Source organism: Gobio gobio, assembly GCF_949357685.1.
Source record: "Gobio gobio genome assembly, chromosome: 22".
NCBI lineage: Eukaryota > Metazoa > Chordata > Actinopteri > Cypriniformes > Gobionidae > Gobio > Gobio gobio.
In genome coordinates, this window is record NC_137118.1 from 14247625 (window position 1) to 14272319 (window position 24695).

The following is a 24695-nucleotide window of genomic DNA, read 5'->3' on the forward strand; positions in this document are numbered from 1 at the left end:
TGGAAGCACTCATTACACAAACAGCTGATCAAAAAATAAAACTATCGCGCATCAAAATCGCGTCCAGTGTGAAAGGACCTTAAAGGCCCACTGAAGTGCCTTGGAACGCGCAGCATTATTCAATGTGTTGACGTAAATGCCATTGAAACGGCTCCAGCTGTTAGCAGCTCCTCCCCTTTTTTGAAACAGCCAATAGCGTTTCGTTATTATCATAGTTTGACTAGCCTTTCTGTGTTTTTAAAGCCAGTTTCCTCCGAATCTAACTGTTTATCATCATAATCTCTTCCATATCTCTTTGAAATACAGCATTCTGTGCAGCATTTAAATGGGTCCGATATGTTTTGTTGTCTGCGCCGACTCGCGCATATGATCCGTGCTGCGCTCTCGTGTCTGACTCTGTAGTCAACGGCTCTGGTCTAGAGTTGACTTCCGCTATGTGTGTGCGGTATGCGTGAAACTATCGTGAACCCAGACTTCATTCGCCCCAAATGAAAGCATATTTACACTGTCTGAATCGTTTCCTATCGCATATATAGTGTGCTATGTGCCGTTGTAGAAAATAGTAAACGCGGGAACAACTGACCGTTTTCTGACGCAGTTCAGGGTCTATTTATAATGCAGGGGGCGGGACTTCAGATTCTAGAGCGCATTTGATTGGACAGAAGATTTGATTAGAAGGTGAAGTCTGCGATGATGTCATCAAAATCTGTGATTCGTTTTAACGGAAGTGAGAGATTGTACATTTTGAATGCTTGTATCTCCTAAATGCAAATTTTGTCATTGTCTTGGAACACACCAGCTTATTCATAACCTTAAGGCTAAGATAATCATACTAAAAGCTAAAAAACTTTATTTTGATTTCAGTGGGCCTTTAAAGCAGCACTAGGTAGTTTTTGCTCTCGGGGTCCCCCTACAGTTGAGAAACAGTATTGTCCTCTACTACTGTCGTAAACTGTCATCCTACATCAGGGGATGCATCGCACGTGCATTTGTTGACATGACAACTATGATAGCCCTGAACACTGCAGTAGTTCACGTGCAGGTGTTCTGCTTGCGTCGCGTGTGAAATGTCTTCATCCCAGGTACAGTGGCATATGTTTCATCATGTCATATGAATATAATTTCATGGGTTTTATTTTTTTCAAACGCCAAATGATCGCGATGCTCACGTTTACAAGCCAGCATCATTATAGTAGCCTAGTCTATTGGTTCCTGTTTTACAGAATCTATATGATACTTCAATTCAATGTTTGAGTGGTAGGTAATAACCATATATCGTCAATATTATAATATCAAGCTACCCTATGAATCTGCAAATTTGAAAAATCGATTTGCATTATAGCTTGAGGAAAGACAAATAAACCAATATCACAGACATGTTAGGTATCCTACAATATGATTTTGTACGTCTTACGTATTTACTTGCAAGAATGTAGCCCCTCCTCCTTCAGCTCACGCCAACGAGCAAACGCTGGCCCAATGTTGATCCTCGTCCTGCCTTTGATCCGATCACTTTCTCGTTTCCTCTTTTTGCTTTCCTCCGACAAAACCTTTGCTTTCTTATTTTTCTGTGCTGCTTCGGCCATGACTATAACATTCGGAAAACAAATGATAGTTGGGCTTGCACGTCCGAATTTAAGGAAGTGGGGGTGGTGGTGGAAGTGACGTATATGCCGTAAAGCAGTCGAATTTTGTAGTTCTTTTTTTTCTCGGGTTACTACCCGAAACCCGAAGTTTAAAAGTACGATTAAAAACGATACAGACCCCGTCAGGCTATGGCAGACGTGTCATTCAACTTATTGTAAGTCGATGTATCATCACAAGAGGTTTGAAAATATATCATAAAGGTTGAAAAGTTACCTAGTGCTGCTTTAACTCACAGACGTAAACAATTGTGAGATAAAAAGTCGCAATTACCTTTTAAAATGTTTTATTCTGTGGGGGAAACCAGCTTCCATACTTTTGTTTGGTGGACGTGGCTTGTAAAAGCAGAGCTTCACTGGACTAACACATGTAAATCTCACTACCTTCATTCTGTAAATCAGTGTTAGGTATCGCTCAGGGTGCACCCAGAACAAATTGATTGGAATTCTTCACATTTTTCATCTCTTTTAGAGTCTCCCTTGTGACAAACAAGGGAATTGTGTCTTTCTGTGAGTCCAAATCGTGGCGGTTCAGTCACAAACTGTTGGGTGGATCCAGAGCTGCAGTCCGACTCTGCAAATGTGGAATCTGTAATTAAAAGCACAGATGCACACTCCCTTAGGATTTTTCTCTTGAACCAAAACTGTCTGAGAAACCATCATATTTCGGTCTGTTTGGTTTGCTTAACCGGAAGACGTGTGCCCAGTCATTGTTTTGGGGCAAGAGAGCAACGTTTCTCGTCTTTTAGAAGCACTTTCTTCAGTGGCCTGTTTTTCTTTTATTTTGTGTGTTTTCTTTTATTCTGGCTTCTGTGGTGTCTCTTGCCAAGTTTCCGTTGTGTGTTTGAAATGTGAGACGTCCTTGTACAGTCCCCCTCAACTTAATCTTAGCCTCATATCCTGAGCATGTGGTATTAAAACCTCACAAACGCTCCATAACGTACATGGGTGGTCTCATATAAGGAAAAGTCGATGAAAAAAACTCTTCTTCTTCTGTGATTATTCACCAAAACATGATACACTCAAGTATAAACCGATGTAAGTAACATGGTATGTTAAAATGCTCTCCCAAGCTTATAAGAAAAACCTTAATAGAGATACGTAAGTTTGGCAGTTCTGCTAATATCATACAGGCTTCCGAAACCAGTTAACTGCCTCACAGAATGAATTCTGCCTGAAATATCTGCAGACCTCTGATGTGGAATGACCCATCTTCGCAGTGGACATCAGTTATGTAAGTTACCCCAAGCCATGGAGGAACATCTGTAGAGGTTTCATAAAGATTTGAGTTCGGTATCTCATTGCTCAGGACATTTTGTCAAAGCTAAGTCGAGTTATGGCTTTGAGAACTGCTGCTCTGGTTGTGTTGGTGGACTTTGTGATGGCAACACGACCAACAACACAGCCTCACTGGGGTTGTATTTTTAGACTGTTGACAGTGATCAAAGGAAGTAGTTGTGGTGTAAAATGAAGATGCTTGGTGCGGTATTCATCAACTAAATTCTTGCGTATGGTATTATCCTGATTAAGATTATGTAGTGTACACACTGAGAGTACTTGGGTCATGTTAGAAGCCTTTATTTGTGTTTTAAGTGTTTTTAAAGGAAAGCTTTTGACTCAGAGTTTTGTATGCAAAAATCGTGTGGTCATTTTTCCCTTTTGGTTTGAGTTCAGATTAGTCATGGGAACGCTGATTTCCCCAGGCGATCTGCTAAGGCATTCCAAACAGGTAGCAATGAGTGTGTGTGAAAGGACAAGTGAGAGAACAGGTTTTCCTGGTTGTGAGCCGGAGCTCAAGGCTAGAGATGGTTAATGGAAAAAAGACTGAGGAGGAGCTCAGCTCTGCATTCCACAGTCTCCCTACCGAAACCACGGAGCCCCCCTCTCCCTTCCCTTCAGCCTCGGTTGTGTTCCCTTCTTCTGCTTTTCATGAGAGAGAGAGGCAGTTCTGCTTGGGAAGCTACCATTTTTATACCACAGGGGCTGCCGGATCAGCTGGACCAGAGATACAGGCACTCTCTATTCTCCTCCCCCCATTCGTTTCTTCTCAATAGTCTGATCCTGAAAAGGAGGGGTGTACAAGGGGAGTTATCTGGCAGCCAGCTGATCTTTGCTGTGGTATTCTGCGAGGGAAAGGAGACTGCAAACTCTTCGTCACTCAGCTGCACTGAGATAGAGGAAGCCAAGAGAACTCAACATCAACAGTCGCGTGAGAGGAAGGAAGCAGAGAGGCTTTTGCGACGAAAACATGAAGCTCGGCTTCAAGACCACGTGAAGCATTGCCCTCCACTGAGAAAAACATCTGTAAGAGAGAGAAAAAGAGGCAAGGAGAGACTGACTCATTTGTTTGGATTCGCCCACAAGGTGTTCCAGTAGACGTTTGGCGTATCACCAGTAAAAGGTTGAAGATGTCTTGGCTGTCACCAGTGCAGTGGGCCAAATGGACCTGGTCAGCCGTTAGAGGAGGAGGGGAGGAAGAAGATGATATTGATTCAGGGATGGACGACGAACCCCTCACGGAAGAGACACGAGAGTCTATGTCAGGAGATCAAGACGACGACGAAAGGTCTCATGGCTGCAGGCAAGTCTAGAACCTTGTAAACTTCCCAGCGTGACCAAGGAAATAAGGATGTGATGTATGGAGGTATATAATGTAGCGGTGTAAGGTTTCTTTTGAGAGAGGAAGTGTGAGATATCTGTTTATTTATAATGCTCTTTAGTTCTTAAATCAAGGTTTTACCTTGAAAATGTGCCCAAGATCAGCCAACCTTAGCAAAACTGCCTCCAGAGCCACCTGTTTGAGTCAGATGATGGTGTTAACTGTTCTGAATGCTATGCAGACAGCCATGGCTTAGCAGTCAGCCACATGGATCAAAGCAGCCAGAGATCAGAGGCTCTGCATGTCGATGTCTGTTAGTGCTCTTGTCATGGTTGGGGAAAGTGGCATGTACACGTTTGTTCTTCTGTATGTTTGCGCTCAGTGTGTTTGTGGGGGTTTTCAGCATCATTTGGGGATTTCCTTAGGAAGTGTGCATGGCTGAGGTTCTAGCTGTTAGTCTAATGTGTCCCTATGCTCAGATAAAGATCAGAATTTAAGCGTTCTCCTCTCCCAACCCCCAACTGTGTCATGGCTAATTTCCTTGCTAGTAGATAACACTGCCTTTCTTGGCCCTGTCCTTTGTTAAAAAAAAGGAAACTTGTTTGTATATTACTCTAATTCATTAGTAATGCATGCTAAAACATCAGAATGTTTTTTTTTGTTTTTTTGCTTAAATGTAGGATTGAGGATTTGAAGGAACCCCTCCTGACTATTAACATTTGGTGCGTAATTTGTCCCACACCTTTCTCTGACAGTCAAAACCCCATTTTTAAAGGGGCACTTCAGCGCTGGGAAGATGAATGTGTATTTAAACTGGGTCATTTATGTAGTAGAAATGTGAAATTATTTTTGAATTTGGTGCCTTCTAGACTGAGAAAAGACAGAAAATGTATTTTTGTCTCATGTGGATGAAAGACAACAACTCCCAGAATGCACTTGCTTCACTGCCCTACGAGGCCACTCCCAAAGCCACGGCTATTGGTTATCACTTGCCCAACGCGGAACCGCCCCCAACGTCATTTTGTTTTTCATAGTAATACAATCATTTCGTTCAGTTAGAGAATAAACACTACAATTAAAAACTGATCGTGTCTTTTCAATAAAGTGTGAGTGAGCCGAACGAAAGTCACGTCACAGACGCAGCAGGAGTCAGATTTCATTCATCACGAGAGCGAAGAGCTGAGGTAAGCGCGGCTGTCATTCTCGGCGCGTGTCCAGTCTGGCGCGTTATCAGATCGCATATGGAAGCTAAACTTTCATAGGAATTCATTGAAAAGTTGAAACACTCACTTTGCTCAACACCGCTCCGTTATGAATGCCCGAGTGAGTTACATTCTCTGGGTGAGATCCCTCCCCTGTGGGCGGGTTGAAAACATTCGGAACTAGCTCCTGTAGACTCTAGCCTCAGGCCAAAAATCCTCAGATGACGCAAAATGACGATATTTGCGTCATCGGAGGATTTTTTCCAGAAATAAAATGCATAATTATCTCGTCACAGGGGGATATGAGGGGGAAAAGTACCATAATTCGAATATACTACCGGGTTTCTACTGATACAAAGCTTGATGCTAAATCACCGAAGTTACCCTTTAAAGACTTCCATTAATGGAGGAATCCAAGCAATATCTAGAGACCAGAATAACTCTAGCAAACCACCCAAAGCATCCCAACTACCGCAAAGCAATGTGCTAACATCTTAACAAACACATAGCAACACCCACTGTTAGATGTTAATACAACCACCCACAGCAGCTTAGCATTGTAGCAGAGAGTTTTTTATAGGCAAGCACCACTCATATATTCATTGAATATGCAAAAATGCAGTTTATTTTTGTTGATATAATGTTTAATTCATATGTATCATCCAGGCAAAAAGTATGTTTTGTTTTGGTTCCCCTCAAGCTGTGTTGTTGACATCCTGTCTATGTGCTGTGGAACTGTCTGCTAGCATTCCTTTCCAGGAAGAATCTTTTCTTTCCCAATGCCTCGCAGCCTGAGAGACTGCCGCAAATTAATCACCACACAGACCAGAACAATGGCCCAAAAGAGTGTCAGGATCATGAAAGTTGTAAATATACTTAGAAAAGCACACAGTAAGCCACCCACACAGAGAGCTACTCATTTCTATGGAGCTCAGTATGAGTCAATACAAGTAGCATGAGTTGTGCAGGCAGGGATTTTATGAAAAATACAGTGAATTAGTGGAGTGGATTGTGTTGGGTTTGGGTTCGCCCAGTTAGAAATAGGTGATTGTTGGAAGGGAACAACAGAATAAAATTGATATTTTTGCAAAACCCTTTCACATCACTACTTATTAAGAGGTTTTTTTTTTTGCAAGTTCATCCATTCTCTTGTCTGTTGTGTTTGTTTGCTGGACTAGTAATGATTGCTTCCCTAATGGGACTGCAGGTGGCCCAGTGCAAAAAGACTGGGCAGTCCTCCCAGATTGGGGACTGATTTCACACACACACACACACACACACACACACACACACACACACACACACACACACACACACACACACACACACACACACACACACACACACACACACACACACACACACACACACACACACACACACACACACACACACACACACACACACACACTCACACTAGATTAACAATTCTTCCCTTTTAGCTCAGGCTCATGACCGTTATGCTCTTGTGAATATAAAAAGGATAGTACACCCAAACATTAAAATGTTGTTCTAAACCTGTCTTTCTTTCTTCCTGCAGAATACAAAAGAAATGTTAGGAAACTGGACTGGTTTTTCCATTCAATTACAATGATTGGGTTTACATGTTGGAATTGATTTCATTATTGCCTTAAAATCTTTCAAACCCTCACACAAAGCTATCACATAACTCCAGAACACTTCGAAAATAGCACATGGGTCATCTGGTCTGCTTTTGTGACACTTTTATGCTACATGTGTCTTTTCTGAAACTTGAAAGCCTAATAGCATAATGCGTCTTTTGTTTTCAACGGAAGAATTAGAGTCATATGGGTTTGGAACAACATGAGTAATTTTCCATTTTTGGGACTATTCCTTTTACCTGGAAAGCTCTTCAGTGTTACCTCACACACATATGAGCACACAAAACCACCAAAACAGACACATAAAAAACAATTTGCAGAAAGCATTGGTGTCAAAGCTATACATAGTTATTAATTAATGAGGACATGATGTGCTCAGTTCAGTTTCGTTTCACCCGAGGCTAAAGCTTTAAGCCACATGTGCAAGATGTTTTATTAAATATTGATGCCATTTGATGATCTGACGCGTTTGTATGTTTTATACTGATCTGAGATCAGCATTATACATCCGATTTTTAAATCAAGCTGCGCCAAATAACCATGGCAATGTACTTTTGTCTACATAGTACAGATTTAAGAACTTTGCCGTGACTAACCACAGAGTTTTTCTCCGTTTTCCATCAGTTCGGACTCAGAGGGCCAATTTGACACACCTGAAGCTGAGACGCCTGTCCATCAGCTGTATAAAGAACCATCAGCACTGGATCAACCAATAACAGAGAGCACAGGTAAAAGAAGACCTCATGATAATAACTGAGAGCCATAGATACATACGGTATATTCAGAGATGCTACTGAGCACCTGTCGCTACATGTGCCTCTATTCCCCTCATGCAATGTAATGTTTCCATGGCAACAGGAAGAAAGTATGTCTCTTAGTGGTTTTGTGTGTATGTATGATTTTTTAGTATCAATTTTGAATGTAATATATCGTTGGTAGCATTTCTTGTAGTGTTGGATAGTGGGTCAGTATAGTCCTATAAATTATACTTTACCTTATGAATCAGCTGGGCTCATGAATATTAATTGGATAGCAATGTTACTTAATCTGATTTGCTGGAAGGCAAGTAAATAAGCAAAGATTAATTTTTCCGAAGCAACAAGTTATTCACAAACATGAGGGAAAACTGACTGTTTTAAAGGAATGAATCTGACCTAGACGTTGAGTACAATTCCAGTTCTTCCTTTTACTTAAAAGCATGCCTTGTTTTCTTTAAATTTTCCTCTTAAAGACACGTGTCCAAATTCAGGGGAGTGTACCATAGCACTAACTGAAAACAGCTGCACTTCCCCAGACTCTTTTTGAGGAATTTATCTGCCCATTAAAATCTCATAAACGCTCTAAAATGTGACTTGTCACTACCATTAAGCGTATGCGCAAAAACATGTGCATGTTGCTATTGTTTTACACTTGAAATCTTATTTTAGTCTCCAGGTGTAGCTCGGGTCAAGTTTTCCAGTGTTTTCCACAGTGAGGATGAGTTTCTTTGTTTTGTGTTTCAAAGATTCAACTACAGTGATGCATTTTGACCTCAGCTTGAATCAAAACTGCGCAGACATTATTAGTTACTCAAATGTAATGGAGTGGAGGAGGTTTTGAGGTTGGAAAATAGAGGTTTGGGTAAAGAGAGGCCCCTGACCCAGTGTGGGAAAAGCGCACAGCTTGGAATTCAGGAGTTTGGAATTGAACAAAAGCGTCCGCTCCTCTCAGAGCACGTTTATCAATGGGCAAGGTCAAAAGCTCGCAGCGAAGAACATCATGTGATTTCATTCTTTTCTCTAAATGCCACACACAGACACTCTAAAACAAACTTTCGCACTCATGAAATTGTTCTAGGCTTGCTAGTTATCTCTTTTCTCTTAGTGTATCTTTGGAAATGTGGCTATTAAATCTTTTATGAAAAAAATATCTACATTTTTGGTGAGTTTTGAGAGAAAGTTGTCCTGAGAAATGGTGCTTTAGGCTAATAGAGGCAGGCTTTCCAAGCCTACGTGTCGGGGTTTGGATTGCTTGAGCAGACAGACAGTAAAAGTCTGGCTCCAGCAGAGCACAATCCAGTTTCCACTACAGTCGTCCTCATCCTCACAGCTGTACAGACGCATGCTATTGCTAGGAACACGTTTTCATGGCTAGCAGTGCATTAGCCAGAATTGGTGGTTATGTAAACAGAAGCTTTCTTGTGTCCTCTCCACCCCAGGTACTAAATCCTGCTGCACCTTTAATGTAAAATCATACATAAGCACAGTTGCTTGTTATCGTCAGAGAATATAACTGAAAAACAAGCATTATTGACTGTTTGATTGCCTTTTCTACTTTATAACAAGCTCAGACGTGCACAGTGTTATTTTTATGGCTCTTTTGTGCAGTATCTTTATGACCGGATTGACTAATGTGTTGTGACAGCATTATGCATTCGCCTGGTATGAGTGTTCTTATTTTTTTTGCTGTAGTTATATAATCAAAACCGCTCTGAAATGTTTCTCAGCAGGGTCGAGATGAAGCCTTTGTCTTTTGAATTTATTCCCCCACGCTCACTGCCTGCTCTGTTTCGATGAAATAAACATTGTCGACGCATCACACTCTCGCCACAAAGAGGAAGCTCAAGTCACGGCCACTAGCACTGGATGCATAACCAATCGCATTGTGCCTGATGATGATTCTCCTTCCCTGGTGTTGTGTGTTTAAAAGGCAACAGTTGCTTTCATAGCCTGAAAGCTTCTGTTTCTGCATAACATTCAAAATAACTATATGATGTACAAGCCTACATTTCAGATACATCCTACCTAATATAAATTAATTTCAAAGCCCTAAATTGGCACATAGTACATTTGACAATCAGTGCTTCCTGTTTAAAAAAAAGGTCATAGAACGTATAGTGACATGGTGTACCTCATATCTGCCAAAAGGTTTATCCATTGCCGAAATTAGCTTGCCTATAGGTGGATGCAGAGGAGGAGCCTTGACCTCTGGAAATGATGACAAAAGCAGCTGCGTAGACTTAAAAACAATCTGATCAGCACTTTTAGTGTCCTCGATGGGAAGGGCTGTCTGCCATCTCATTTAACAGTGAAGGACAACGTAGTACCAGATGTGTGGAAAAAGACACACAGAGTAACTTGGCGAAAGCAGTAGGAAGATTGGGCGTAGACATCGGAAAGGACTCATGGAAGGTCTGTGGGTGGAATATTGTCTTTGCAATATTGAAGGCTGTAGTTGTGTTTATTTAATATGTGTAAGGCTAGTTCCCTAAAATGCTTGATGGTAAAGCTCAAGTTCCTCTTTTTGGATGTCTAGTAGAAACCATTGTGTTGCAGTTAAGACATTACTAGCCGAAAAGTTGCATTTGTTTATGTGATTTTCATGTGATGTTACCCGGGTTAGTCAGGAGCAGTCTGTGGTTCATTAGTTAAGGCTTACGGCTCTTGCTCATTCTGAGGATCAAACTTTTAACCTTTCAGACAGCACCCTTGAGCCTTTACCACGACTGAATGTCACTCGAACAGACTCAAACTCATGACGTCAGAATGCTGGAGCACTAACAGGATTCACAAATTCAACTCCGATACATTCTCCTGTTGGACATGTTCTTTCCTGCATGTAAATATTTTGAACAGATAACAGATAGTACTTCTCTAAGACGTCTCAATTGGAGGTCAGCGCAAAGTCACCCATCTCATACATAAATAGACTGTCTCCTGTCTCTTAGCAACAGGCTGTTTCATCAAAACTCAGTGATGACTGCCAGCCAAACTGTTTGTCAAAGGGAATTGTTTCAAAATGACAACTTTAAGAATATTGACACAATTTCACATGTAGATGGTTGAAGTGTGATTTTGTTCAGCAGGTATCCTCTAGTTACAGTGGCTTGAAATGCAGGTTTTGAGGTAGTTTTTTTTGTATTATGGCACAGAAAGGCGCAGAACCTGATTTTTACCAAGTGCGACATGTTCCTGGATCAACATCTTGGAATAACATTCCAAGTATCAACCAATCAAATTTGAGGGACAAGTTTAAAGTTTATGTCAAGTTTAGGCTTACAACGAGGGAAAGGTGCTTCTACATCAGTGTTATTCACCATCATTTCCCTCTGATTTTTGGGATAACGTATGGGCAGGGTTAGGTTTAGAGGTAAGGGATATGGTAAGCATTACATTTTCGGACAGGAATGTTTTTTACAGAATCAACAAAATACACTATTTTGCCAAAAGTTTTGGGACGCCTGCCTTTACATGAACATGAACTTTAATGTCATCCCATTCTTAATCCGTTGGGGTTAATATGGTGTTGGCCCACCCTTTGCAGCTATAAAAGCTTCAACTCCTCTGGGAAGGCTTTCCACAAGGTTTAAGAGTGTGTTTATGGGAATTTTTGACCATTCTTCTAGAAGCGCATTTGTAAGGTCAGGCACTGATTTTGGACGAGAATGCCTGGTTCGCAGTCTCCGCTCTAATTCATCCCAAAGGTGTTCTATTGGATTGAGGACAACCCTGTGCAGGCCAGTCAAGTTCCTCCACACCAAACTCGCTCCTCCATGTCTTTATGGACCTTGCGTTGTGCACTGGTGCGCAGTCATGTTGGAACAGGAAGGGTCCATCCCTGTTCCCACAAAGTTGGGAGCATGAAATTGTCCAAAATGACTTGGTATGCTGAAGCATTAAGAGTTCCATTCACTGGAACTAAGGGGCCAAGCCCAACCCCTGAAAAACAACCCCACACCATAATCACCCCTCCACCAAACTTTACACTTGGCACAATGTAGTCAGGCAAGTACCGTTCTCCTGGCAACCGCCAAACTCTGACTCGTCCATCGGATTGCCAGACAGAGAAGTGTGATTCGTCACTCCAGAGAACACGTCTCCACATTTGACGCTTGCATTGAACTTGCTGGTGTATGGCTTGGCTGTAGCTGCTCGGCCATGGAAACCCATTCCATGAAGCTCTCTATAGACTGTTCTTGAGCTAATCTGAAGGCCACACAAAGTTTGGAGGTCTGTAGCTATTGACTCTGCAGAAAGTTGGCAACTTATGCGCACTGTGCACCTCAGCATGCATTGAACCCGCTCTGTGATTTTACGTGGCCTACCATTTTGTGGCTAAGTTGCTGTTGTTCCCAATTGCTTCCACTTTGTTATAATACCACTAACTGTTGACTGTGGAATATTTAGTAGTGAGGAAATTTCACGAATGGACTTATTGCACAGGTGTCAACCTATCAGGGTACTACGCTTGAAATCACTGAGCTCCTGAGAGTGACCCATTCTTTCACAAATGTTTGTAGAAGCAGTCTGCATGCCTAAGTGCATGGAAGTGATTGGAACACCTGAATTCAATGATTTGAAAGGATGTCCTAATACTTTTGGCAAATTGTGTATGTTGACCCAGGAACACGTCTAACTCTGCAAAATCAGGACGTGCCACATAGGCCAAGTCTTCTTTTCAGTACATCCAAAATGGGTGTGATGAAACATCTAGCCCACTTTTCTGGCTGATTGTTGCTTGGAGTTGTGCTATTTGTGCCTGTTGGAGACAGGGAAAAGAGGACTATTGTTCAACTCTTTGCATCCTGAGTGAAGCATTTCCCGTCCTTTCTGTTGTAAGGAAGTCTGTTCTTCAAATATCCTCCATAGGTTGAACAATAGAGCATACTGTATGTGCTCTAAGAACACATGAAAGGAAAAGTGCAAACACAAGAAAGATTATATTAGGGGAACATATTGCATTATACATTATATATAACACATTATTGCATATTTCAACAGAATAATTCTATAAATTATATAGACCCTGATTTAATTTTTTTTAACCTCTTCTACTCTCAACAGGTTTCCCAGAAGATTATGTGAATCAGTTGACCTCCATCACAACCAAAGCCCAGAACCTGACCCTGGACGAGCGCTTTCCTGAGGATGCACCTGCCCCGGTCGTGCGGCAGAGCAGTGTGGACCCCAGCTCAACCCTGAAATCCAGGAACCAGCTTTCCTCTGCTGACATGGATGTGGACCAGCCTGATCCTGCTGAAGCAGTTCCAACCGATGATGCCAACATCTGCAATGGGCACATTGAAGAACCATCCTCCAAACCACAGACTAAGTCCCTCAAGTCTAGACCTCCTTCTCTCAAGGTGAAGGCCCCATTGAATGGCATAGACCCCAATGAAGTGGACGAGAATCCTCCGATACTTCCGAAGGGGAGCTACAACTTTGATCCTGATCAGTTTGACAACACCATGAATACATTCGCAACTGGGGGGTCCAAATTGCAGAACCCTGCACCTGACAATGCCACTACTAAATCAGAGTTGATTGAGGAAATGCCTGCACAGCCAGTAATGTTGGAGCTTGGACTTGATGATGCCGAAGCCAAGAGACCTCCACCCAAGAAGTTTGGAAAGAAGATGAGCAGCAAGCTGGCTACTCCAAAAAAACACCGACCAAAATCTACAAATCTATCAGAAACAGCAGCTCTACCACCAGAAACTTCATCAGAACAAGACCAACCACCAGCTGAGAATGTGACTCCAATGAACGTTGATGATATTCCTATTCCTAAGAAATCCTATAACTTTGACCCAAGTCAGTGGGATGATCCCAACTTTGATCCTTTTGGTGGGAACCGTAAACTTGGCGACTCACCAACACTCCCTAAAGGATCATATAGTTTTGACCCTGATCATTTTGATGACTCTATTGATCCTTTTAAGTCCTCAAAGACCTCAGGTGGGAGTGACACAATTAAACCAACGACTGAGAAACTAATGGACAAACACCAACCAGACGAAACTCTGGAGCAGCGGAAGCCAGCAGGACAGTCTCAGAAGAAAAACAAAGACAGGATCATCACGTGAGTGGCAGTTATGCTAGACAGACAGGCAAAAAGTATGTTGTGTGTTGCATCTGTGGCTTTCTTTTGCGTCTTTTAGTAAACAGGAGTGATTTTTCACCCACTAAGCATTATAAACACATCAGTCACTCTACTTTTCACATTTGTGTTTATTGTTGGTACGCTACCCTTCCTTTTCAACATCTCAGTTGTCGTCTAATCATGCATCCTTCATGTGGCACAACCGTATTTGATAGTTTACAGTCGTAAAGTTTATGGTAGTCTTGTTTACACTGTCCCAGTGTTTACGATTCCCACTTTGCACTAAACTATGGCATCCCTTTGACAAACTAACTCCTATTTGTTTGTGAAAGTCAGGAAGCTTAAACGCACTCCTACTTGTTTTCTTCATGCTTCTATCTCGCCCTCTAACGTCTTATGGCACGTCCCCTCTCCACATCCCCTCCTCTCTGTGTCTGCTTCCTCCCTCCTTCCTGCCCTCCCTCCCCCGCCCTTCCTCTGTCATACTGTCCTCAGGACCACTGAGCAAGTGCAGTTTCTCTGTTTTCTATTGTAAGTATCCTCTCCTGCCCTCCTTTCCTGTACTTTCAATGTTATCTCTTCTGTCCCATTGCATGTCATGAGCGCTGTTCAAGGCTGCCTTCTGGCTCCAAATCATGTGCAATGTCAGTCCTCCAAACAAATTAGGGCAGAAGGTGTACTTTATTTATTTTATTGTATTCCGACTGTCCAGGCAGACAGTATTGATTTAGTCCATGGGCATTTTGTAATGATTTTCAGATTTGACCCTCTCATAGTGCTCAATATACAGTTGTAATATCAAACAAACTGTATGTATGCAGGCTCTGTTTTAATTATCGAAACTGTTTTTTTTGTTGTAGGATACAACGATTATCCCTATTTCTGAGTGGTTAACCAATGAGCTGTTCAATAGATGCCAATACCAAGAAAACAGGCTGGATGGCCAACGTAATGTTGATGTGTATAGGCTTTAACCAATCAGCTGTTCAATAGATGCCATTACCATGAAAACAGGCTGGATGGCCAATGTAATGTTGATGTGTATAGGCTTTAACCAATCAGCTGTTCAATAGATGCCAATACCAAGAAAACAGGCTGGATGGCCAACGTAATGTTGATGTGTATAGGCTTTAACCAATCAGCTGTTCAATAGATGCCATTACCATGAAAACAGGCTGGATGGCCAATGTAATGTTGATGTGTATAGGCTTTAACCAATCAGCTGTTCAATAGATGCCATTACCATGAAAACAGGCTGGATGGCCAACGTAATGTTGATGTGTATAGGCTTTAACCAATCAGCTGTTCAATAGATGCCAATACCATGAAAACAGGCTGGATGGCCAACGTAATGTCGATGTGTATAGGCTTTAACCAATCAGCTGTTCAATAGATGCCAATACCATGAAAACAGGCTGGATGGCCAACGTAATGTCGATGTGTATAGGCTTTAACCAATCAGCTGTTCAATAGATGCCAATACCAAGAAAACAGGCCGGATGGCCAACGTAACGTGTTGATGTGTATAGGCTATATAGGATATAATGCACTATTATGACTGGAATTTTTAATCTGATGTTAGTGTGCATCATTGCATGTTTATCTGAAAAGTTTTGTTGGAAATAAATGAAAAACAAAATATTACTTTTTTATTTGCTAAAACGCAAGTCAGTTCCCTCAAAAAATTTTAAAAGAATAAAATGTGCATTATGCATTGACAAAATATCGAATTGAGAGCAAAATATCACCAATGTTGATTAATCAGTCTGTATATTGGTCTGTCTGATACTATCTGTATTACTGCAACTATCAATACAGTATATTTTGAAGAAGGAAGTTTTTGCTAAAAGTAAAATGTTTCTTTCGCATATGCTGATGCTTTCAATATTCCTTTCTGCAGGAACTCATGTAAAGTAAAGAAGTATGAGAATCAGTCCCTAGCTCTGGATGTCTGCAATCAGGTAGGATTTCAGAACTGATAAGAGTATGCATCTTGTGTTGTATGGGCATGCGTGAATCTGTGTATTTTGTGTATCTGTGCATATTATATATGTGTGTGCTTTTGTGAGTATGTATAGTACATTAATATGAATGCATGAGCAATATTCTAAATACAAAGCCTCTAGATTTGCTGTATTGTCTTTGACTTTGCTGTTACTGCAGTGACTCAGCAAACGCATCCTCCTTCAAGTTCCCTCACAGTCTCTCTCTTTCTCCCATTAACTCACTCTGAACAAACCCTCCTCTTCAAATACAGTATCTCTATATTATTGCTCTCTCTGATCCAGGACACTAGTGTGCGTCATTGCGTGTGCGTGTGTGTCTGTGTGTGCGCATGCACCATGCAAACTGAAACAGGATGCAGTTCCCAAAACAGGTCACTTCGTCTATGCTTTTGTCCCAGAGAGTTTAACTAATTTTTTAGACTGTTCCAATATTTTGCCTGTTTAAAGCTGCATTACAGTGCTATTTTGTATGCAGCCAGATTAATCACTGTTTACCATCAGTATAAAATCTGTTATGTATTACATATCAAGTCTTTTTAGTGTGCCAAGTCTATATGTATAACATTATTACCTGCTTTCTCATTTACAGGAGAAAGACGTAGAAGAGGATCCTGCGTCTAAACTGCCTCACCGCGTCCATCACGCCACAGATGAGGAGAAGCTAGCCTCCACTGTCATGGGCCAGAAGGACGGGCCAGAGGAGTTTTCAGACTGCACCAAAACAACCACCTGTACCAAGACTGCAGATGGTGAGGGGACAGTTGAGGGCTTGTTACTGCTCATTCTGTTCTACTTGTAGTACTGCAGTGTTTGTTCTTGGATAATAAATCAATAATCATTAGAGACTGGGTCAATCTGTCACTAATGAGGTTTAACAAGCCTGACCTCTGTTAGGTCGGACAGTTTGGGGTCATTGTATGGGAAACAGACTTACTTGTTCAGCTTGCTTCTCTCTCTCTCTCTCTCTCTCTCTCTCTCTCTCTCTCTCTCTCTCTCTCTCTCTCTCTCTTTCCCAGGAAAAAATAACAGTCCTCTGTTCTGTCGGCATATTCATTTACCCAGTAAACAAAACAGTTGCAGACAATCCTATTGTTCCCTTTCAATTTGAAATGAGATCTTTTGAGCCCACCAGAGAGTCTGGCAAGATTATGTTTTCTCGTAGTTGAAGTTGATCAGTAGGTCCTGTCACAGATGTTGAAAAATATGTCTCTGGTTACCTAGTTAAAAAAATTATGTGAAATCAAGAAGACAAATTATTTGAATTAAAATATGTTTTCATAATCTCTTATTAAAATGTACATTTATCTGCCTCAGTCAGAAACTAGTTTTATAGTTTGCTGCTGACGTCGTGTCTAGGACCATACGGTGGGAAGCAAATAAATAACCAATATGATCATAGCATAGCCTTCGGACGATCCAATCAAATCGCACAGGGTACAATTAAGGGAATTTAAAGGGTTAGTTCACCAAAAAATGAAAATGATGTCATTAATGAATCACCCTTATGTCGTTCCACACCCGTAAGATCTCCGTTCATCTTCGGAACACAGTTTAAGATATTTTAGATTTAGTCCGAGAGCTTTCTGTCCCTCCATTGAAAATGTATGTACGGTATACTGTCCATTTGCAGAAAGCTAATAAAAACATCATCAAAGTAGTCCATGTGACATCAGTGGGTTAGTTAGAATTTTTTGAAGCATCGAAAATACATTTTGGTCCAAAAATAACAAAAACTAAGACTTTAATCAGCATTGTCTTCTCTTCTGTGTCTGTTGTCAATCCGCGTTCACGACTCCGCAGTGACGCTGCTGACGTAAGACGTGTTATCTGGTGTGCCCAAGCTCCCTCAGGCCCTGTCCCAAATGGCACCCTAAACCCTCACGGTCTTCCTCTGAATCCGCACTTTCACGACGTAACACCGCTTTGACTGCCGGGAAGAAGTACGCTGCGTAACCCGCACCAGTGCGGGCTCGGCAGAAGTGCGCATATCGACCTCAAAGGGGGTGCTCACGAGCACCCTTCTGAGACCTAAAATGACAAATGGGAGACCCTGCAGTAAGTGCACTGAAACCGAAAGTGCACATGAAGTGTGCCATTTGGGACAGGGCCTCAGACTGTAAACGAAGCTCGGGCGCACCAGATAACACGTCAGCAGAGTCGTGAACACGGATTGACAAAAGACACGGAAGAGAAGACAATGCTGAATAAAGTCGTAGTTTTTGTTATTTTTGGACCAAAATGTATTTTCGATGCTTCAAAAAATTCTAACTAACCCACTGATGTCACATGGACTACTTTGATGATGTTTTTATTAGCTTTCTGGACATGGACAGTATACCGTACATACATTTTCAATGGAGGGACAGAAAACTCTCGGACTAAATCTAAAATATCTTAAACTGTCTTCCGAAGATGAACGGAGATCTTACGGGTGTGGAACGACATGAGGGTGATTCATTAATGACATCATTTTCATTTTTGGGTGAACTAACCCTTTAAGGCCCGCCCTAAAATAGTTTTACCATTATTAAAAACGCTGTGAATGCCATTTAGTACTGTCTAAATCTTTCTGTTTCTTCTTTCTCTTTCATTAAACTTTGTAATTATGCTTTGATACTGGATACATTTCAATTAGAAGAAAGAAGTGAACGAAGCACTCGCATTTGATCTGAATGCAAGTGACACCACTTCGCTAGTAGCCTGTGCTGCCCTCTAATGGCTACTTTATGAATTATATGAAACCTTAATATTTAAGCCTAGGGAGACTATTATAAACAATGTAAATACCTTTTTACTGTTTGATATTTTCAAATACATTTTTCTCCTCTGGCAAAGTAACAAAAAAATGTACCATAAAATCCTGTGAAATTGTTAGAATATAGGCTAATCAAGTCTATAATCTTCCTTTCTTTTTAATCAGATCTGCCAGTAGGCATAACCGACCAGTTTGATGAGAAGGACCTCTCCTCTTCGGTAAGTTCTGATTGATTAGTATCTATGGCATTCCTTTAAATTCTGTATGACTATCTTCAACACACTACTAGCAGAGGTGCCATACTGTATCTGCCAGACAGAGATTCATAATTATAAACCCATTAAGGGGATTAGTGATGTCCACAGAACTTAATCTGTTCAAGGGCAAGCTAATAACTGGGTCAGAGGAAAGAGTGTAGTCATAGTTTCATCTCACAGAAAAATTTGGTATTATGTATGTTGCCAAAGAACATATGGTATATTGAATCAACGTCAAAATGAAATAGTTCCTAAAGCTTTTCTCTGATGTTCTGCAGAGTGAGAGTCTGTGCAAGAGTCACTCTCTGAGCTCTTCAGGCAGTGAGACCATAGCGAAGACGAGTCCCGGGCTGGATTCAATCCCTCTCAGTGAGATAGATAAAGCGGCAGTGCTCACGCTGATCAGAGAAGAGGTAACACTCAAACATATGATCCCGATATTCCAGATATACTGTCCTGAGATCAGTCCGTCACAAATATGTAAACACATTAAATGACAAATAAACATTACATTTATTTAGTTTTTAATTATATGTTTATATATTTATATTAGTAACAGTGTTTCCACTGGGTCTTAAAAAGTCTAGAATTTCAAAATCAAAATTTTAGGCCTTAAAAAGTCTTAAATTCCCTATTCTGTTCTAGGTCTCTTAAACAGGTCTTAATTTTCCTACATCCATGTAACGTTACCTCTAATGCTCATTGAAATCCTGCAGCACTTTAGAAGGTTTAAATAGTCCAAATATAATTTGCTGTAATACGACTAGAAATGAGACCAATATGCAGCTTATATTGCAGCCAATCAGCTTTAGTGTTATTGGAGTCTCTTTCAGATTGTTCCACAGACACATAAAACGGATTTTATTCTTCAGCTAATAGTCCTCCAGTTTTTCGTGTTTCTGCGATTACTAAATATGAAAAATCAACATACATTTTTTTTAGAACCTGCAATATTTGTAAACCGAAATAAACAACATTTATGTATTTTAGTTTTTTATTATATTGTCATATTGTGCATTTAACATAATACATAATATGGTAAATGTGGTGTCCTAATTATGAAAAAATGCAAATGCACCACAAAATCTGTAATTTTGATCTCAAAAATCACCCAAAAAAGTTGCGAAATCCTGGTGGGATGGAAGTGCAAGTTTATCGATTTGTTCAATTTGAATAAATGAATTTACTTTGCAAGTACATTTTTGACTGCATTTCCTTTATAGGTCTTAAATTTAATTCATAATGGTCTTAAAAAGGTCTCAAAAAGTGTTAAATTTGAGTAATAATTAATGATTATTTTACTTTTTTACAAATGTATTTTTTGCTATTAAATTAGTTATAACATTTTTATAAATTTAGTTTTAAATTGAATTTAAAAGTCTGTTGACTGTCGATAAAGTTGCAGTTTTGTACCTGTAGATAATTGCCAAAGAGATCGAAGCCAATGAATGGAAGAGGAAATATGAAGAGGGTAAACTGGAGGTCGTTGAAATGAGGTACATCCTTATCTAGAACCCTTCCCAGAATGCTCCCATTTTAATCCCCCGCACTGTACAGTCCGGACAATTCTAACAATATTTACTGATTTCACCGTAGGAAAATAGTGGATGAGTATGAGAAGACGGTAGCTCAAATGATAGGTGAGTGATCTACCTCTTAAAACTGTAACATTATGAATACAAAGTGTTTGCATATTTCTACAATGCAGTGCAATCTTTGTTTGTCTGGTAATTTCTGCAATACAGAAGATGAGCAGCAAAAGAACATAGGATCTCAGAAAAGTGTCCACCAGATAACCATGGAGAGAGATCAAGCCCTCGCCGACCTCAACTCTGTGGAGCGCTCGCTGTCCGACCTGTTCAGACGCTACGAAAACTTGAAGACCGTCCTTGAGGGCTATAAGAAGGTAAGATGTCTTCTTTAATGTCCACAATTCTAAATATATAAACGATTCCTCTGGATATATATTGAGGATTCTGCTGGTCTCTTATCAGAATGAGGAAGTGCTAAAGAAGTGCGCTCAGGACTACCTCACGCGCGTGAGGCAGGAGGAACAACGTTATCAGACCCTCAAAATCCACGCAGAGGAGAAACTTGACAAGTAAGAACCATATTCAATATTGAAATGATACGTCAGTTTCACCTTTTATCCAATGTATTTTGTGCTATTGAATGATCCCTGACCTGCGTTCGTTTTTGTAGAGCGAATGAGGAAATAGCTCAGGTGCGAACTAAGGCCAATGCAGAGAGTGTGGCGCTGAACGCCAGCCTGAGGAAAGAGCAGATGAAGGTGGATTCCCTAGAGCGGGCGCTCGAACAGAAGGTAAACTTTCACACATTCAACACATGCTGTAACATCAAATCAAGATGTTACAATTCATTTTTTACAAGAAAACCTTATTTAAAAGTCACATTGTTATTTCCAGAATCAAGAGATTGAAGAGCTCACTAAAATTTGTGATGAGCTCATAGCAAAATTGGGCACAACGGACTAAAAGGAAGGAGAAGCTCACCCTTTCTGACCCAAACCCACCCTGACCAAGAACTCCTCCCATTGGATCTCCCATTGCTCATTTTTTCATTTTTGGAAAGGAGTCACTTTTCCATCGGTCTGGCTCAGGCACTGGAAGAAACAACCCGATATGAGATGAAGAATCAAATAAAACAGTCCCAAATGTTTTTTACAGATTCAGAAAGTGCTGATGTTGGACTTCCACCTGTATTTGTTGGTATAAAATGTTTCATTGGTGTGAGAGTCTTGAAGAAAGTGGGAAAACCACCCACATATCTCATTCTGATGACTGCTTGAGACTTTCTGCTGGCTGTTATGGCAGCTGTGTGTTTGGGAGAGACTCTGGGTGTGTGTGTGTTCTGGTGTTCGTGGAAAGGAACGGACATTGGATGAGGGTCATTGGCCTTGTTCATAGTTTACATGATTGCACTGCTGCTATTTGTAACGAGGGAGCAAATCATATTATTTACAACTTTTTTTAGTTACGTTTCTTGCATTGGATAATACTGTAACCTGTGTAATTATTTGGTTATATATTAGTGATCACGATACAAATTTAAAGGAACTACGGGTTCAGGACGAATTAAGACCAATTGACATCACTGGTGGTTACCACAAAAATGAATTTGCTCTTCTTGTGGTTTACAGTGAGGCACTTACAATGAAAGTGAATGTTAAACGTTACATTATTGACTATTATATATTACAGTATACTCACAAGTAACAATGTGAGTGTTAATATGATATTAGTGTGAAAAATCACTACTTTGTTGCCGTCCATAAAGCCTAAAACCCTAAAAAAAAACATTTTAAATAGCTTTAGAGCTCAAATAATATGCACATGTTCACAGAAGAATTAAAGGTGCACTGTGCAAAATTTGGCGGCATCTAGCGGTGTGGTTGTGAATTGCAACCACCCACCGCTCACCCCTTGACGGCAGAAGGTCTGGATTTTTCGCAGCTTTCATTGGTCGAGGACCACCCAAGAGGACGTTTGACTGACATGTAACACAACCAATCACAGTTCGTATTGTTTCCGCCCAAGCGGTAACCTCCAGTTTCTCTTGAAGCCAATACGGAAGTGACTTAAACTGCAATTCATCGACTGGCCGCTAGAGACAGGCTCCCTTTTAGAATCACATTGAGCTCCATGTTAAAATGCCCAACTTTACAACAGAAAAAAACATGTTTACAGCCTGGTACAAATTGTGGTTTTGGTCTATACGGCTAATTTTGCCCTTCATGACAACTGTGAGGGGGTGAACTCATTCGTTTACATTATATAAAGCCTTAAAGTTCTGCATAATTAAGGGCGTGGCCACTTTGAGTGACAGGTCGATAGCCATTTGTCTGCTGTGTGTTAGTTATCGCGTCACCTCAGCTCCGCCCACATCCCGCCTTCTTGCCCATTTTCCGGGAGTGACACACGATGACGCGCTGCCAAGATGGCAACGGCCAGCTCGTCCCTACTTTACGCTTCAAAGCTGATCTTCAGAATCCTATGGGTGACGTCACGGACACAACGTCCATATTTTTTTACAGTCTATTGTTCCGACTCATGTTTAGGGCCGTGGAAATGTAAAGTCGATGTCCCTGCAATAACAGACCGGTGTGCATCTATAAATTATTCATTCAAGAACGATGTGGAAATTTACCTCACTCAATGGAGCCGCGAACTTCACATACTTTTGAAAATCCAGCGTTTAGTTGGTAGGCGCTCATTATCACAGTTGTAAACACGGCGGCGTTCTTTTCTTCCACGAGGGAGTTTGGCATAACGGCATTTGTTTCCAGGCAGACCGTTAAAGAACACAACACACACGTCTCGCGGACATCCTGTAGAATTCAACCAATCAGATGACGACTTCGAAACTCCTGAACGGTTTCCAGAAAAATTGTGCCCTTTGCATCAGACGTTCAGCCAACAGTCCGTCAGCGTGATGCTTGAGGCTGAGACTTGCTCACCACTCCCTTTCGAAGCACATAGAGAAGCTACGGTGGCCAACACAGGGCAAAGATGTCGTCTTCTAAGACAGTAGAGACTAGCAAGCGCTCTGTAGAGAAGTTTGTCCATTTAGGGCTACTGTAGAAACCTGGCGGCTCAAAATGGTGACTTCCAATGTCAGAGGACTCGTGGTGTATGTAGATAGAAATGGCTCATTTTAAGATAATAAAAACATAATGGTTCATTATGTAAGGTCTTTATACACCACTGAAAACATAGTTAGGTTAATTATATTGCATTTCTGTCAATTGATCCTCATAAATACTACACACTGCACCTTTAATGTGATTACTTTTATAAAATTGGCCCCATTCACTTCCATTTAAATCCTTCACTGTAATCTCTGTGAAAAAAATGATGGATTCAAATGACTTTTTGTGGTACTCAACAGAAATGCTGTCGAGTTTAACTTGTATTGAACCCGGAATATTTATATATATATATATATATTCAAAACTTCTGTTGTAAGAGTTTGTAGACAGTCGTAGTTCCATAGATTGGTTTTCTTCCTCTCTGGGTGTTTATAGGTGCCAAATTATCATAATTTATTATATTAAGCAAGCTCTGGTGTTACCAGATGTTCTGATGGCTTTTTTCTAGCCCCGAGGTCATAATCATCCGGTCAAATGCTTGCTTTGCAAAATGTAACGGCACAAAAGCAAACCTAACTGAAAGCACTTAAACTTTTTTTTTGTTTTATGAAATCTGCATGAATTACAGATATATCGCAGATATAAATGACAGAATATCACAAGTTAACTCTCAAAAGTTATGCCTGTGGACTGAATCAATTTCAAAACTATTTCAAAAATGGACAATCTAAGTATATGTGCCTAATGCTGAAGTGATGCTTTCTATTGGCTGTTTTTATTTTTTGTTTATTTTTTTTAACCCACAATTCCTCTGTGCTATCTTATGCAATATTTCAGCTCAGAATATCCAACTGCCAAATGAAACCGCTATCCATGTGCCAAACATTGACGTGTCGACTCGTGTGGAGAAATCGAGCCTGTAAATTGTCATGATTGTTTCAACAGCGTGTTGGTGTTCTTTACAGTCCTCACGGACCTGTGTATATTTTTATGAGAAGTTCTTTTATTGTGTTATTAATGTTTGTAAAGTGGAAGAGAGAGTTGCACAGAAATCCCGTTGACTAATATATATATTTTGTGCATAAATGCATTCCCTGAATAAAGAAATAATTAGCTTGATGACACTGTTTTTTTTTTCAAA

At 40.7% G+C, this 24695-nt stretch overlaps 1 protein-coding gene across 2 annotated transcripts in view; it reads left to right on the forward strand.

Annotated features, from left to right (window-relative positions):
- The window catches only part of tacc1 (transforming, acidic coiled-coil containing protein 1), a 54569-nt gene extending 29896 nt beyond the window's left edge, over window positions 1–24673 (forward strand). Inside the window, exons 1-13 of one of the 2 annotated variants that reach the window (XM_079803794.1) lie at window positions 3488–4224; window positions 7691–7794; window positions 12889–13906; window positions 15828–15888; window positions 16523–16682; window positions 18854–18906; window positions 19224–19358; window positions 20365–20441; window positions 20542–20585; window positions 20691–20851; window positions 20940–21046; window positions 21148–21268; window positions 21372–24673. In XM_079803794.1, coding sequence (XP_079659920.1) covers window positions 4052–4224; window positions 7691–7794; window positions 12889–13906; window positions 15828–15888; window positions 16523–16682; window positions 18854–18906; window positions 19224–19358; window positions 20365–20441; window positions 20542–20585; window positions 20691–20851; window positions 20940–21046; window positions 21148–21268; window positions 21372–21440 — 2283 coding nt within the window. In that variant the 5' untranslated portion in view covers window positions 3488–4051 and the 3' untranslated portion in view covers window positions 21441–24673. Of the gene's footprint in view, window positions 1–3487; window positions 4225–7690; window positions 7795–12888; window positions 13907–15827; window positions 15889–16522; window positions 16683–18853; window positions 18907–19223; window positions 19359–20364; window positions 20442–20541; window positions 20586–20690; window positions 20852–20939; window positions 21047–21147; window positions 21269–21371 lie in introns of those variants that run through there. The other variant, XM_079803795.1, reaches the window with a different exon arrangement.
- The last annotated feature ends 22 nt before the right edge of the window (window positions 24674–24695 follow it).